This window comes from Abramis brama (genome assembly GCF_963993115.1).
Source record: "Abramis brama genome assembly, chromosome: 17".
NCBI lineage: Eukaryota > Metazoa > Chordata > Actinopteri > Cypriniformes > Leuciscidae > Abramis > Abramis brama.
In genome coordinates this window covers 24,147,803-24,162,187 of record NC_139979.1, presented here as the reverse complement: position 1 = coordinate 24,162,187, position 14,385 = coordinate 24,147,803, and the positions used below count along the sequence as shown (strand labels likewise).

General features: G+C 36.6%; 1 protein-coding gene across 2 annotated transcripts in view; it reads left to right on the top strand.

Annotated features, from left to right (window-relative positions):
• Positions 1-12,500, top strand: part of ncalda (neurocalcin delta a) — a 48,382-nt gene extending 35,882 nt beyond the window's left edge. For both annotated transcript variants that reach the window (XM_084088453.1, XM_084088454.1), the window contains 3 exons: positions 4,594-4,993; positions 8,339-8,444; positions 10,362-12,500. In XM_084088453.1, coding sequence (XP_083944579.1) covers positions 4,616-4,993; positions 8,339-8,444; positions 10,362-10,459 — 582 coding nt within the window. In that variant the 5' untranslated portion in view covers positions 4,594-4,615 and the 3' untranslated portion in view covers positions 10,460-12,500. The remainder of the gene's footprint in view (positions 1-4,593; positions 4,994-8,338; positions 8,445-10,361) is intronic.
• Positions 12,501-14,385: the final 1,885 nt, after the last annotated feature.

Genomic DNA, 14,385 nt, shown 5'->3' with positions numbered 1-14,385 from the left:
GTAATTAAGCCCCAGTCTGTCCTCTTTGTTTAAATTTGATGTTCAGTTTAATCAGGAGCATTAATGCTGGATACTTAATAAATGCCTGTCAGCCATGACACCTCTTAGCTGAAAACTATTTCTTAGCACATGACATATTAAATATGAAAAGAACATTGATGTATAGCTCATAGCTAATGCAGTGTGACCTCAGCATCTGCTTTCCTTATCAGTTGGCAGTTAAAGATAGTTTAAACATGTAAATAGTTTAAACTCTATAAATATGAATTTGGAGGCATACAATCAGCCGTTTCAGTCTTCAACTCAAGGGCTTGTTGTTTGGGCTGTCTCATGTTGTTCTGCGTTTACTGCTAATGGACTCTATCATTAGACTGAATGGCCAGGTTCCTGGGCAGACACGCAGTGATTCGATAGGGAATTTGGTTCCTCTCTGCTTTTATATGTAGTTAAAGAACAAATTGTTTGTTCTGATTTTAGTCTTTCCATTTGCTTTTAATCTCGTTTTTTGTTCAATGTTGAAATGGCATGAAGTACAAATATTATTAGTCAAACAAGAAAGGGTGTGTCTGGTTGCCTTAAGGGATTCATGTATTTTAGCTTCCTTTGTTCCGTGAGACAAACTTCAGTGCCAAACCTTCATTTCTAGTAGGGCTGGGTATTGACACAAATTTCACAATTCGATTCGATTTCGATTCACAAGCTTGCAATTCGATTCGATTTCGATTACGATTCAATATCGATTATTTTGGATATCAGGTACAATACATTGCAAATTTTCTCAAGGAAAACAAATCTCTTAACTATTATTGTAAACTATGGGAGTCAGTGTAGCCTATAGGCTTCATTAGCCTACTATAATATTGAAGGTAAAAAGTCAAACATTAACATTAATGGTGCATACTAAGGTTCGGATGGCAGCGTTCACACGTGTTCAAATGAACTGCATTAACAGAGCATTCCCACCAGAGTTTATTTAAATTAAATCAAACCTGCCAAGTGTGAACCCTCTGTGTGATCCAAATATATTAGCATTATATCCCAAATCCTTTTAAATTCATACTTGTTGGAATAGATATGATTTGTTCAGAATAGTTTTTCAAAAAATGTATTCGTCTGAAATTGGCATAGAGAATCTAATGCAAATGTTAAATTGTTGATCCAAAATAGTTCCAGTGGTTGACAACACAGTTGTTTCAGCACTACTAGCTTATATACCAGTAGCCTGATGCCTCTAAACGAGGGAATTTATAAAGCCTAATTAGACACCAGGCACTGGATTCGAGAAAAATTATGATGATTATAAACTTCAGAAAACTTCCAATGCTAATAAGTCTTGCATTCATACAGGAGGCTGTCTGGTAATTTGATGGCAGTTGTTTTCCAGAATCAAAGCCCAGTGTGAATGTGGACCTTTTTTACACGGCACCTGTTCCATGATGAAATTGCTACGACATTCTTTGGTCTGTTTTTGTGAGCTTTATTTTTGAGAGGTTTTTTTTTTTTTTTTTTTTTTTTTTTAGTTTCGGTTTCATGTTTTATGAAAGCGCTACAGCAATAAGGTCTTACCCCACATTATACCAAACAGTAAAGACAGGATGTAGTGTACTTGTGTGGGTCATTAAGAAAAGCAGTTTCAGGTCTACAAGTGTTCTTAAGTTTGAAGAGCTAGACTCCACTTCTAATCAAACAGTGATTACCCTCTCTTCTTCTGCCCTAACCTTTACCCCTCAGTTCTAGTGCATGATTCATTCGGCTCATTTAAAAGTATTTACATTTTATATATATATATATATATATATATATATATATATATATATATATATATATATATATATATATATATATATAAAATACTATTATTATTATTTATTTTTTTATTATTTATTTTTTTATTATATATATATATATATATATATGTATTGTATATTGTTTTGCGTATGTGCTAGCGTCTGTCTAGAACTTTAGTAAAACCGTTGTCTGATTAGTCCAAAGATCCATGACCCAACTGAGAAACTGGAGTCACTTCCTGCATATGGAGAAGTCCCGTAACAGCTGATGCTCTCCAGACCTTCCGGCCTGAGTGGAGATGGGGACTGTGAATGACCTGTCTCGTGGACACATTTTTCATTTTTGTTTTGCCGTTTTTATTGAGTGCTAGACATTTATGTCTTGATATGTTTTGTCTTTTTTAGATTTATCAGAATGTCTTTGTTGGTTTTGTTTTGGCATGTTTTTATTTATGTTCTGGCTCGTTTGTCTGATACTAAATCCTGAAATGTGCAGTTAGCTATTGCACCTTTATAAAGAAAAAAAAACTCAAGTACTTTGAGATATGGAGGTGGAAGTCTTATATGTTATTATAATGTCTCCCAAATGGCCAGATCTCAACATCGAGCCTTTAGAAGCAGTTTGAATACAGAGGAAAGTGTCCTAGTGTTGATGATTGGTTTTTCTTAACATCATTTTTGTGGATATTATCATTCTGCAGTTTTCTGGTATCGTTATGGAGCCCCACAACACGATCTTTAGATGATGATGATGATGATGATGATGATGATGATGATGCCGCTGCTTTGCAAAATGGATTACTGAGCAGAGAAATTGGTGTATGGCTTTATAGTTTTTGTTTGTGTGTGTCTTCTGTTGTTGAATGTAATTGGTCTGTATGCTTTAAGTTTTCATTGTCAAAAGTTACTGCAGTGTTGAATTGCAGCTAAGACTTTGTCATATGTACTTTAGATCTGTGTTTCTCAACCCTACTCCTGAAGGAACCCCAACACTGCACATTTTCTTGTGTCTGCCTAATCAAACACCCCTGATTCAACTCGTCAGCTCATTAAAAGAAACTCCAGGACCTGAAATGGGTGTGTCAGAAAGAGGAGACTTTCAAAAATGTGCAATGTTGGGGTCCTCCAGGACCAGGGTTGAGAAACACTGCTTTAGATCATGAGGAATAGGGATGTGCCCAAAGCCTAAATCTGAATTTGGAGAGGCACAGAAAATGAATAAACCATTCTATGGAGCCCCTAAAGCCACGTTGTTAAGCTTGCCGTGGCAGTCTGTTGCATTACAGTACATCAGATTTCACTTTTCACGTGAAGATGGTAAGGAGAGATGATTGACAGGACGATGTCGGAGGATTTTGTGCGTAACAGATCCTGAGCGTCATTGATAAATATCTTATATTGTAAAATGTATGGTCAGAACTGCCGCTCCCTATACACACAGTATGCATGATCGCGAATTGGAAAGTGAAAGTAAAAAGCAAGCGTGCATGCATTCAAAAGCGATTTCAATACCCTGCATATTGATAGTGGCTCCCTGATGCCCGAAAATTATACAGTTGAATTAAACCGTGAACACAAACTCAACACAAAAAATATTTTTTTTCTCCTTTCAGGGGCTCCATAGAATGCATCATTTCTTTTCCGAACATTCTGGTTCGGGCACATCCCTGATGAGGAAGTCAGAGGCCGAACACATTTCTCTGAATTAGAACATTTAAATCCGGTGGCTTTCATTGCCTGATACCGTAACTATTTCACTGACTGGTTTGATTGGGTATTGTGGAAAAATTAGACCCCATTCACACATACAGGTCTGGTTTCACAAACAGGGCTTAGATTAAGCCAGGATTAGGCCTTAGTTTAATTAGGATATTTAAGTAGCTTTTATAAACATGCCTTAGAGAAAAACATTACAGGTGTGTATCTTGAGACAAAACAACGGCATTGACATATTTTAAGATGGATCAATGCAAGTTGCTTTCAGTTGAAACAGCTCAAACATGCGTTTTAGTCTGGGCCTAGTTTAAGCCTTGTCTGTGAAACCGGGGGGCAGCTTTACTGCTGCAGGTCACCGAGTGGCTGAATTTTTACTGTTCAGTATAATGACTTGTCTGACCACACATTAAGCCACAATACTAACTTAATTTTTTTTAATAGGTTTTTTTTTTTCATCATTTCCTGAATAGTACAGTAGCCTGATATTTTTGCTGGTTTCAAAACACGTGGTGGATAATGGACCTGCCATTCGTTTTCACTTAAATGTAATGCTTGAGCAGCTGGTGACATATCCTCTGAAAAACTCCTGAGATCCAAAACCTAATGTCAGCGCATTGCTATTGCGACTTACCTATGATGACATGACAACTGAGCTTGGGCGTTTCGCTCACGTTGGATGCGTCACATTTGCATAGGAATTTGAATTTATGATTGGTTGACTGCCAGATTGAAATATTAAACGGTACAATAAAATTATTAACTGGTCAATGGTAATTTCAAATAAGCTTTTCTGTTCATTGCCATTTTGTTTTGTTTGTTCCAGGGTTTTTTTTTCTTTTCTGTTTTTGTTCCTTGAGCCGGTTCAGAGCCCTGGTGTAGGGTACTGTATGAACAATATTGAAATGTGTATGATGGCGCTTCTTCAAAATAGGGCTGGTATTGCATTCTTGACTGTGCCACAAATTAATTGGGATAATTGGCATTTATTGGCATAAAGGATCATGGCAGAATAGGGTACCAAAATAATAACACTATGTAGACTTGAGCTTTCCATCTATGCTCATTTTCTCTCTTCCCTTTCTTTCGCCAGCGCTGTCTTGTGAAACTGAAACATGGGGAAGCAGAACAGCAAGCTCCGCCCTGAGGTGATGCAGGACCTGCTGGAGAGCACGGACTTTACGGAGCATGAGATCCAGGAATGGTACAAAGGCTTTCTACGGGACTGTCCCAGTGGCAACCTCTCCATGGAGGAATTTAAGAAAATCTACGGAAACTTCTTCCCTTATGGAGACGCCTCAAAGTTTGCAGAGCACGTGTTCCGTACTTTTGACGCGAATGGCGACGGCACAATAGACTTCCGGGAGTTCATAATTGCATTGAGTGTCACGTCACGAGGGAAGCTGGAACAAAAGCTCAAGTGGGCGTTTAGCATGTATGATTTGGATGGAAACGGATACATCAGCAAGTCGGAGATGCTTGAGATTGTGCAGGTATGTCAGGCTACCTAAAGCTTTTAAGATTTTACCTTAATAATGGCACTCTTTAAAAGCTTTTTCATAATTGCCATGACTACTTAAGTCTGAAATAGATTCAGATATCCCTTAAGGAGACACAAAAGAGAACCCAACAGAGTCCTGCTATACCCAATTTTCACATCGCATATGTTGTTGTTTCTCACTTGCAGAATGTAGTGCGTTAGCAGCAAGGATAGCCGTGGTGTTAGACTGTCAGGAAGCTCCATACTGCAAAGAAAGCCTGAGTCTTATTTCTGTCTCTGATAAACAAGCTTTCATCAAAGTGCACTCCTTCACATGGTTATGTTTGCTGTTAATGCAATTGGCCTGATTTCTCTTTGCTTTCTGCAAGATATTGCTCAGATCCTGAGGCCCTGTTGAAACCAAACCAAGTTTGAGGATTTGTAACTCGTACGTTACATTACACCATGACATTTTACTATAACTAGAAAAAAGGAAAAATGTTACACACAAATTATATTAAAATAAATTATTGAAGGTTTAGTTGACAGATTTCATGTAACTTATAACGTGTAAAAATGTTATTTACTTCTGTTTTGGTGGTTATAAAAGATGCGATATGAGAACATCTGTCATATCTTGATGGCATTTTTATTTTGATGCATGGTTCACTTCCTCGTCTGGAAGGCTGATGTAAATCTAATGATATGCTGAATGTCTTGTCCTCTTTTAATGATGAATAGCCAGGTATGTGTTAAAAAGGAGCACACAGGCTGCAGATCTGTAATGGAGCCCATCTGTAGAGTGAAGACTCAATAACGTCTCAAGAGAGCTGCTCTTTACAGCACACACTTTTTTTTTTTTTTCTCCGATGTTAAGGTTATTAAGTATATATTGCAGATGGAAAAGTCCTTTATTAATTCATTAATCTCGTTCTGCTCAGCAGCCGTCGTAGTTGAGGTAGGATTGTAGAGAACACAAAAGATGAGGAAAAAACACAAGATGGTACGTAGTGATGATAGTGACCATTCGTATTTATACTGCATATTTTTTTATAAATAAACTAGTACTTGCATTCAAAAACCACAATCAACATTAACCCTATGGGGTCTGAGGTGTTTTCTGGGTTTTGTTTTGACATGCCCCATTTTTGTGCAGGATTTTTCCTGCTGGCCCTGTTGCTTGCTTGCTTGATTTGGTATTTTCATTGGCTTAATCATAATTATATTTATTTTTTATACAAGGAAAGTCTACAAGAAGATTTCCAAAACGCTAAGATTTCTTTGAGAGACAGTTTGACAGCCTTATTCATGAGTTTAAAATTTGTTGTATCAAAAAACCATTGAGGGTTTTGAAGAAAAAGCACAGAGACTTGCAAGATGACCCGATGAAAATAGGAGAACAAAAAAACATTTCCATGCAGAGTATAAGAACAACACTGGACGAGCACAGCCTTCATGTTGGGACATCTTGCCGGATGCCACAGTTGACCAAGAAGAACATAAAAGGCTGACTTGAATATGCTAAAACTCATTTGGATAGACCTGTGGAGTTCTGGAAGAATGTTTTATGGAGTCTCATACCCATGGATCATCGGTATATCTGGTGAAAACAAGGCAAAGCTTATGAGCAGAAGAACATCATCTCTATGGTCAAACATTGAGGCGGTCCAGTCTTTATATGGGGAAGGGGAAATCTTGACTGTATGAAGGATTTTGGTAGCAATGGTGATTCCTTCGGTGCAGTGATACTTTCCTGCAGAACATCCCAAAGTATATATCCAGAAATAAAATAAATCAATACTTTTATTCAGCAAGGATGCATTAAATTGATCAAAAGTTACAGTAGACATTTATAATGTTACAAATTATTATATTTCAAATAAATGAAATGGAACTTTCTATTCATCAAAGAAGCCTGATTAAAATAATGGCACAACTGTTTTCAAGATTGATAATAATAATGAATGTTTTTTGAGCATTATGTTAGAATTTTAGAGGGATCATGTGACACTGAAGACTGGAGTAATGATGCTAAAAAATATAATTATTATTATTTTATTTTAATAAAGTTGTAAAGTTTAGCATCGTAACAAATGCTAAACTTTACAATGAAAATGTAACATTTAAATTTGCAATGCATAAAAATGGATGTACTAAATCAATGAATGTAAGATTTCTTTGCGGCTAATTTGAAGGTTCTATTTCCTATAAATCTTCTTTGGAGCAGGATTTATTTTAAAAAGTTCTATACAATTATATTATACTTGAAAAATTTCAGTTGAGTACCTGCTGCCTTCCTGAAGATCATCAGACTGGATGTGTTTCTAAATGATCTTCATGCCACATTAGTTGTCTGTAGATTCTGTGTTCGCTGCAGTCAGTCGTGTGCTGGTTATTCGCTGAGTGTGTAGTCAGGACTGTTCTAACTTTCATACTCTTATTCCTTTGATAGTAAAGTCTGTTTAGTGTTCATTTGAACAGGAGCTATTATAAGGGGAGTAACGTCTGTTAAAGGGTTAGTTCACCCAAAAATTATCCAATTTATTGGTACCTTGAATGGTACCTTAGATTTTGAAGCCCAAAAAAGTGCATCAATCCATCATAAAAGTAATCCATACGGCTCCAGGGGGTTAATAAATGAAGAGTGACCAAAACAAGCAAAACAAAACACCGGTCACGAATTAGAAGTTTAAAACGAGAATTTTTAGAGAGAATGTTGGAGGAGCTTGAGTGTTTCCTAGCCCTGTCTGTTTAAACCGTGAGAGGTGTCTAATCTCCCCTAAGCTTACGCTACGCCTACGTCATGCGTCGGGTCAGAGGTCAGTCTTCCACCGGAACTAGACTCGCTTACGGCCGTTACCGGAAGCTAGTGAATATAGTTTATGCAGTTATAAATATGGATATTTTTCTTACAAAAACGCATCGCTTTGCTTCATTAACCCCCTGGAGTCGTATGGATTACCTTTATGATGGATAGATGCACCTTTTGGGCTTCAAAATCTTAAGGTACCATTCACTAGCATTATAAAGCTTGGAAGAGCCAGGATATTCTTTAATATAACTCTGATTGTGTTTGGATGAAAGTCATATACACCTAGGATGGCTTGAGGGTGAGAAATGATGGGATAATTTTTCATTTTTGGGTGAACCATCCCTTTAAGGCTTTCCACCTGGTTATAGTGATTCTGCTAGATTCATTGTGGTGTCTGACTTGCATCATTGAAATTTCACATTTTATACACTTGGGGTATGATAATGCTGATGATTGTAGCATTAATAAATGAGATTACTGTGTTTTGTGATGTGATGATATTTTTTGATTGAGGGAATCTCTTATTGTGTATTGTGTCTCCCACAGGCGATTTACAAGATGGTGTCATCAGTGATGAAGATGCCAGAGGATGAGTCCACACCTGAGAAGAGAACAGAGAAGATCTTCAGACAAATGGACACCAACCGAGATGGTAAACCCTTTTTCATTAAACTTGTTTGGCAGTGGTAGCCTACATGAAAAATGACATAATACACGAGTGGTCTTTTGAGGGATGAAATCATTAACCAAAAATGATTTTTAGTTAGTACTTCTCCGGTGACGTGTTTTGACGGTCAGCATACTGAAACGTCGCTTTCTGTTTGTTTCGCTTGAAATGAATTCGTTTTGACTTGACGTTTATACAGCTACTTTTATTTTTCATTCTTGTTCTGTTATGAATACTGTTAAATTTAAAGAATGTATTGTCGATTTAGGACAATTAAACAACCTTTAGCTATGTTTACAGTGTTTATAATGTTTGTAAACATTTCGCTTTAACAGTATTTTACACTAATGTAATAATAAAATGCGACTTGTACACGACGTTACAGTCTTTTTTCTCTGAAAAGCTCAATCTTAGATATGTAGCATATTTTTTTAACCATGCAGCAAACATTTTTTTAAATAACTTGAAAAATTATTGTTGAACCGATAGTATTAATTGGTCAAAATTCTTAATGTAACCAGTTAATTATGAGCATCCCCAGTCCATAGCTCATTAATTAGCTAGAAAAAGAGCTCTAAAGAGGAGCATTTTGCTAATTATTTGCACTATATTAGAATTATACCTGTATAAATTATTTTTTAAATTATTTAATGTATGTTTGAATAAATCTTTTAAGATCAGTTTTATTACATCCAATATTTAAATGTTTAGAATTCAAAAACAAATTAGCAACATAAATATATCATTAAAAAGTTGATATAAAAACAACCTCGTATGCTATTGAAATGTTCGGTTTCGGTAAAAATACATTTTGGTGCAATTAGCTGCCCTAAAGAGCCCCATTAGCTGTTAAACAAGGCTTAGGACTGTCTAAGTGCATGTCTGTGTGCATGAAATTGATGATCAGCAACCAAACAGATGACAGTATACAGAAGAGAGTGGAAAGAGTGGTCTGATTCTGTGGTCAGATGATCTTTTGCATTTCCTGCTCTCGTGACCAGAGTCACATGGGACGGAGGATGTGTGTATGTTTGTGTATCTGTGGGCAGTTGTCCGCGGAAGCGTGGTATCACTCGGTATACAGATACTTTATTGATCACAGGGAGGAAATTGAAGAACATAGGACCATGTTCATTTGTAGTGGTGTTTTTATCAAAATAAACCGTGCAGTCCATGCATGAGCCGACATGAGCGATGAATGCTAATGTTATCATCACGTACATGTTTGAGAGGACCTGTTCTTTACTATTTCATCACTCCTCACTGGGGTAACAGTGTCTGTATGCGTCCTTTGATTCTTAGCATTCCTTCGCCACCGCTCACTTTGAATGCTGAGAGTCGGCAGTGCCCCCTGCTGACCGATGCTGCACATGCCGCCTTTGGGGAACTTCAAACACTACATGTTTTTTGGGATGCCCCTATATTTAAAATCTGTCAGATAGCAAATAACCCATCATATTATATCCAATATTACAATTTTAATATTTTTCTTGAAATAAAATGAAAACTAAAATATTTTTTAATATCAATTTTAAATCCTACAAGTCAAATTATAATAAACGGTTTGAAATGGATATTGATTTTGAGATTAAGATTAAAGATTACATTACTTTTTTTAATTTTTTTTAATTTTTTTTTAAGCGAGTTGTTTGTTTCTTGACTGTCAAAATGGTGTCTATATCCTGCCCTTTTTTAAACCCAAAGACCTGAAGGCTTATTAGATTTAATAGAAAAGCTAAAATCTCTTCCATTGTTTCCATAACACATATACTCTAGCCATATTTTTACAGGTTGATTCAGATTCTAACACAACGAGCCGGATATCGGAAAGCTAGCCATCATTTTCCCATTGTAAATAATATGATTTTCTAAGAGCCTGTGTCCTCTCCTGTTTGATTCCAGGAAAACTGTCTCTGGAGGAGTTCATCAAAGGGGCGAAGAGTGACCCATCCATCGTGCGTCTGCTACAGTGCGACCCCAGCAGTGCAGGACAGTTCTGAGAGCAGCCTCGTGCTTCATCCTTTTATTTATTTATGGGTTTTAATTTAGTTTTTGATATAGTCGCAGGGAAATGATGGCGGGTCAGGTGTTTTTTCCAGAGTGGCTCATCTGGGTCTCATCAGACTGAGCTTGGCCAGATCTAGTAACACACACACACACACACACACACACAGAGTTATTGGCTGTGCTATCTCTGCAAGAGGCCTGTGATGGAGTGAATCTGGGGAACTAGAGCGTTCATCTGAGCTCCTATCACTTCCTGATTAGAAAAGAGCTCTCAATGTCATGTTAAATACATAGTTTTATTCTTAATTTCTCTGGGTATTAGATGCAACATTTCAAGACAGGGATTTAAGATGAAAGATAATTCATGCACCCAGTAGAAGAGAATGTTTTGTTCCTAATTCTTTCTTTTTTTATGAATAATGAATAATAATCTGATGCCTGAATCATTGTTCAAACAGCTGACCGCAGTGGCATCACTAGTTGTTGTTTAAACACCTCAGCCTTAGTGATCTAAATATTGGGGGAGTTATTCACTTCATTTAGATTAGATTATATAGTTAAGTTTCACAGTATTATTATCCCATGGGACCAATAAATCAGGCTTGTAGATTTTGTAATTGTACACGGAAGTTTCCCCACGTTATGCTTCCGATCTTAAGAGCCTTATTAGTGCTGGAAGCACACGTTCAATCTAGTGTGGATTAGTTTGGTTTTGGTCGTACAGTCTACTGTTCAAATGACATGAATTGAACTGCGTTCTCTTTTTCCAGTTTTCTAATGTTTGTACTCTAGTAACTGTAGGCCTGTATATAAATCTGAAGTATCAGACACGCATGCAAAACTGTACTCAAGAGTTCCATCTTAGGACGCAGCGAGGGGTTTTATTGACGTTTTTAGCAAAAGCATGTAACATCAAGTTTATCTGCATTCGTGGACAGGAGAGTATTTGTGTGATTTGTATGCATGTGTCGTGGTCAGTATCAGTCACAGCCCCGTTCGCTCACCCTGGTTATAGGTGTCGTGATGCATCGTTTGCATTATCGCAGAACGTTTTTGTTATTGAACAAGAACTAAAGCTTTATTGATTCAAAGCTTCTTTGATTTTTAGAATCACTTTTATCTGTATCTCTGGATTGTACACATGAGCATCAAGTTACTGAATTGCCTTAAACGCACTCAAGTGTTTCTGTGGGTGAGTGGTTTTTATATGGTGTTTTTTTTTTTTGGTGTTTTTTTTTATTTTATCAAGCTTAAGTTGCAGTAAATTTGCTTGCATCTGAAATGATAATCCTTCACATGTTGGAGAGTTTAACTCTGTGCTCTTCCCGTTCACCCCTTGAACTGATGTAATTATGTTGCCGAATCATTCTGAGAGACACTCGTTTTCAAAAGTGTGTAAATGGAAATAGGACCCATTGCTTTTCAAATGCCCCTTGCACTCATGTGGTACCTATACTCGTGTCCATTTTTTCCACCAGTAGGTAGAAAGCATTTATTCCGAACTCCTAATAGTTCCCACATCGCCCTCTGTCGTGCCGCAGAGATCCACACTCCTCCTCCTGCTGATGTTCAGTGTTCTTGATGTCCCTGTGAACGTCGAATGCCTCACCGCAGTGCATTTGGTTCTGCTATACTGTTAATGAACATAATTGAATGTTTTTATCGTTTTATTTTACTCATTGAACAACTGCTGTTTTGTAAAAATATTGAAAAAAGAAAAGTTAAAGTGGCAGGTCAAAACTGCTCTATTTCATGTTCGATGCATATTTTATGTAGTTTTTCGTTCTTTTTTTTTTTTTTACATCTGACGTAACATTTCTGTATCACAATTATATCGTGGTCAGGTGCCAAAAATATGAATGCAGTATTGTAGAAATTTATACTGTACAATTGTTATTTCTCAAACAAATTGTTTGTAATTGTTGCATTTTGTAGATTTTGTATGGTAATCTGTATTTTGTGACTGTAGAGTTGAGACATAGAAATTTGTTTTGGTTATCATATTGAGCAGAAATTAAATCTGGAGAGAACGGAGTGTGGTGTTGTTGCATTTATTTGCTTTTAGAAAAAAGACATTTCTTCAGTGGCAGCTACTAATAGAAAATTCCCCAAAAGTGGTTGAAATGTAGTAGTACCCACTTTGGCCACAAGATGTCATAAAATATCAAAGAAAAGGCTCCAAATAAAAACTTAAAGGGGTCTGTCAGGTGCTTCATTTTTAGAGCCTTTAGGGCTTTAATTAGTTTGTTTTTGATTAAGTGTTATTAATTAAACCGCTCATGCACATACTTTATCACTAGAATTTTTTTTTTTAAATAGCCTGTTAAACGTGAAAGCATTATGCAATACTTTGACATTTCTCCTTATCTATAAAGGTTCTATGAAGAAACATTGGTTTAATTTTTTATTTTTTTACTGGTTGATTCTTTATTACATTTGTTTCACCCTAATCCTGTGGTTGCATTCTTGGGTTTAGTTAATAAAATCTACACATAAATGGATGAAAAGCAAATAAACACTTGATTTTGTATAGTTATGCATTCTAAAATATTCGTTCATTTAAGTGACTAGATATTGGTATTCTACAAAATTGTCCTCTTAGTTTGATCATAGGTAACTAAACCTATGCGCGTGAACTCGACAATCGATTACTATGGACTTCGACCGAAAACAGGATGTAAATACAGGTATGTGCGCTGGCTGAAATAACATCATTTTTATTCATATCTTTCACATCTACTGCAGTCAGATTCACCCGTGTTCACTCTGAAGGAATCACTCACATTGGCTGTGCACTTGTAATGACACATCAAGGATGTTAAGAGGCTAAAAGCAGGTTTAAAACTTGCCCCATTTAAGTCAACAGGGTGCAAATTTTAAAAAGAGGATAACACGGTGTAGGCAACACCGATTTTTGTCGTTCTCTGTATTATTGACAGCACTCCAAATTTACAAAAAATGAGCTCAATGTTAAAATTGACCGGAGTTCTCCTTTAAACAAGGCAAATCCAGAAGAACTGTGGCATCGTCTCCAAGACGCTTGATGAAATCTTCCTGCAAAGCTGCAGTACTGTGAAGAGTTTTAGGCAGTTGTGTAAAAATCCTGTAAAGTGGGGATGCTTTAAAAAAAAAAAAAGTCCTAAATAGATTGTATTTATCAATTAACTTCTATTAACTAAATCAAATCATGTGACCACCCTTTGCGTTTAAAACAACTTGCACAGCTAAAACTGTATTTCCTAATCAGTAAACTGATATTTCCTACTGACACACTACAGCAAAAGATATGAATAACTGGCATTTTTTGGTGAAAATACTAACGTGCCTAAGACTTTTGCACAGCTTTACAGTGAAAAATAGTTTAAAAAATACTTTTTTCCACATGGAGTGAGAGATTGATAGAGAACAGTACCATGTTAAATGGTTTTGTATTTTCAGGAGCCACGAGTGTGCTGTTGTAAACTATCTGGTTTCTGTAGATTGGGGCGGGCCTTGTTCCCATGCTCAGGCTAGAGATGACATCATGTGAATCATGTGAGTCAGCAGGGTTAGTCCTGAATTGCTCGCTGATATTTTCCCATCAAATTGAATTTAATATGTTGTATATGCAAGTGACATAAAGCATGTGCACCTTAAAAAGGTGGTACGTGAGAAAGATTTTCTTCATTTGAATTATCTAACAATTAACAGACACACAATATGAGGATACTGCATATATAAAGTTTTGAGAAGACAACTCTCTGCCCTTTATTGGACTGGTAAAATGTGTCGATTCAGTGTGTGTGTGTTTGTGATGTATAAACTACTGTCACATTTTGCTAACAAAGCAGATCGTTACCTGTCAGACAGGAAGAAGCTGAAGCGTTTCTCCAGGTCAAAACAGGTTATTTTTCTTTTCTTTCATGCCACACCTCCTGTG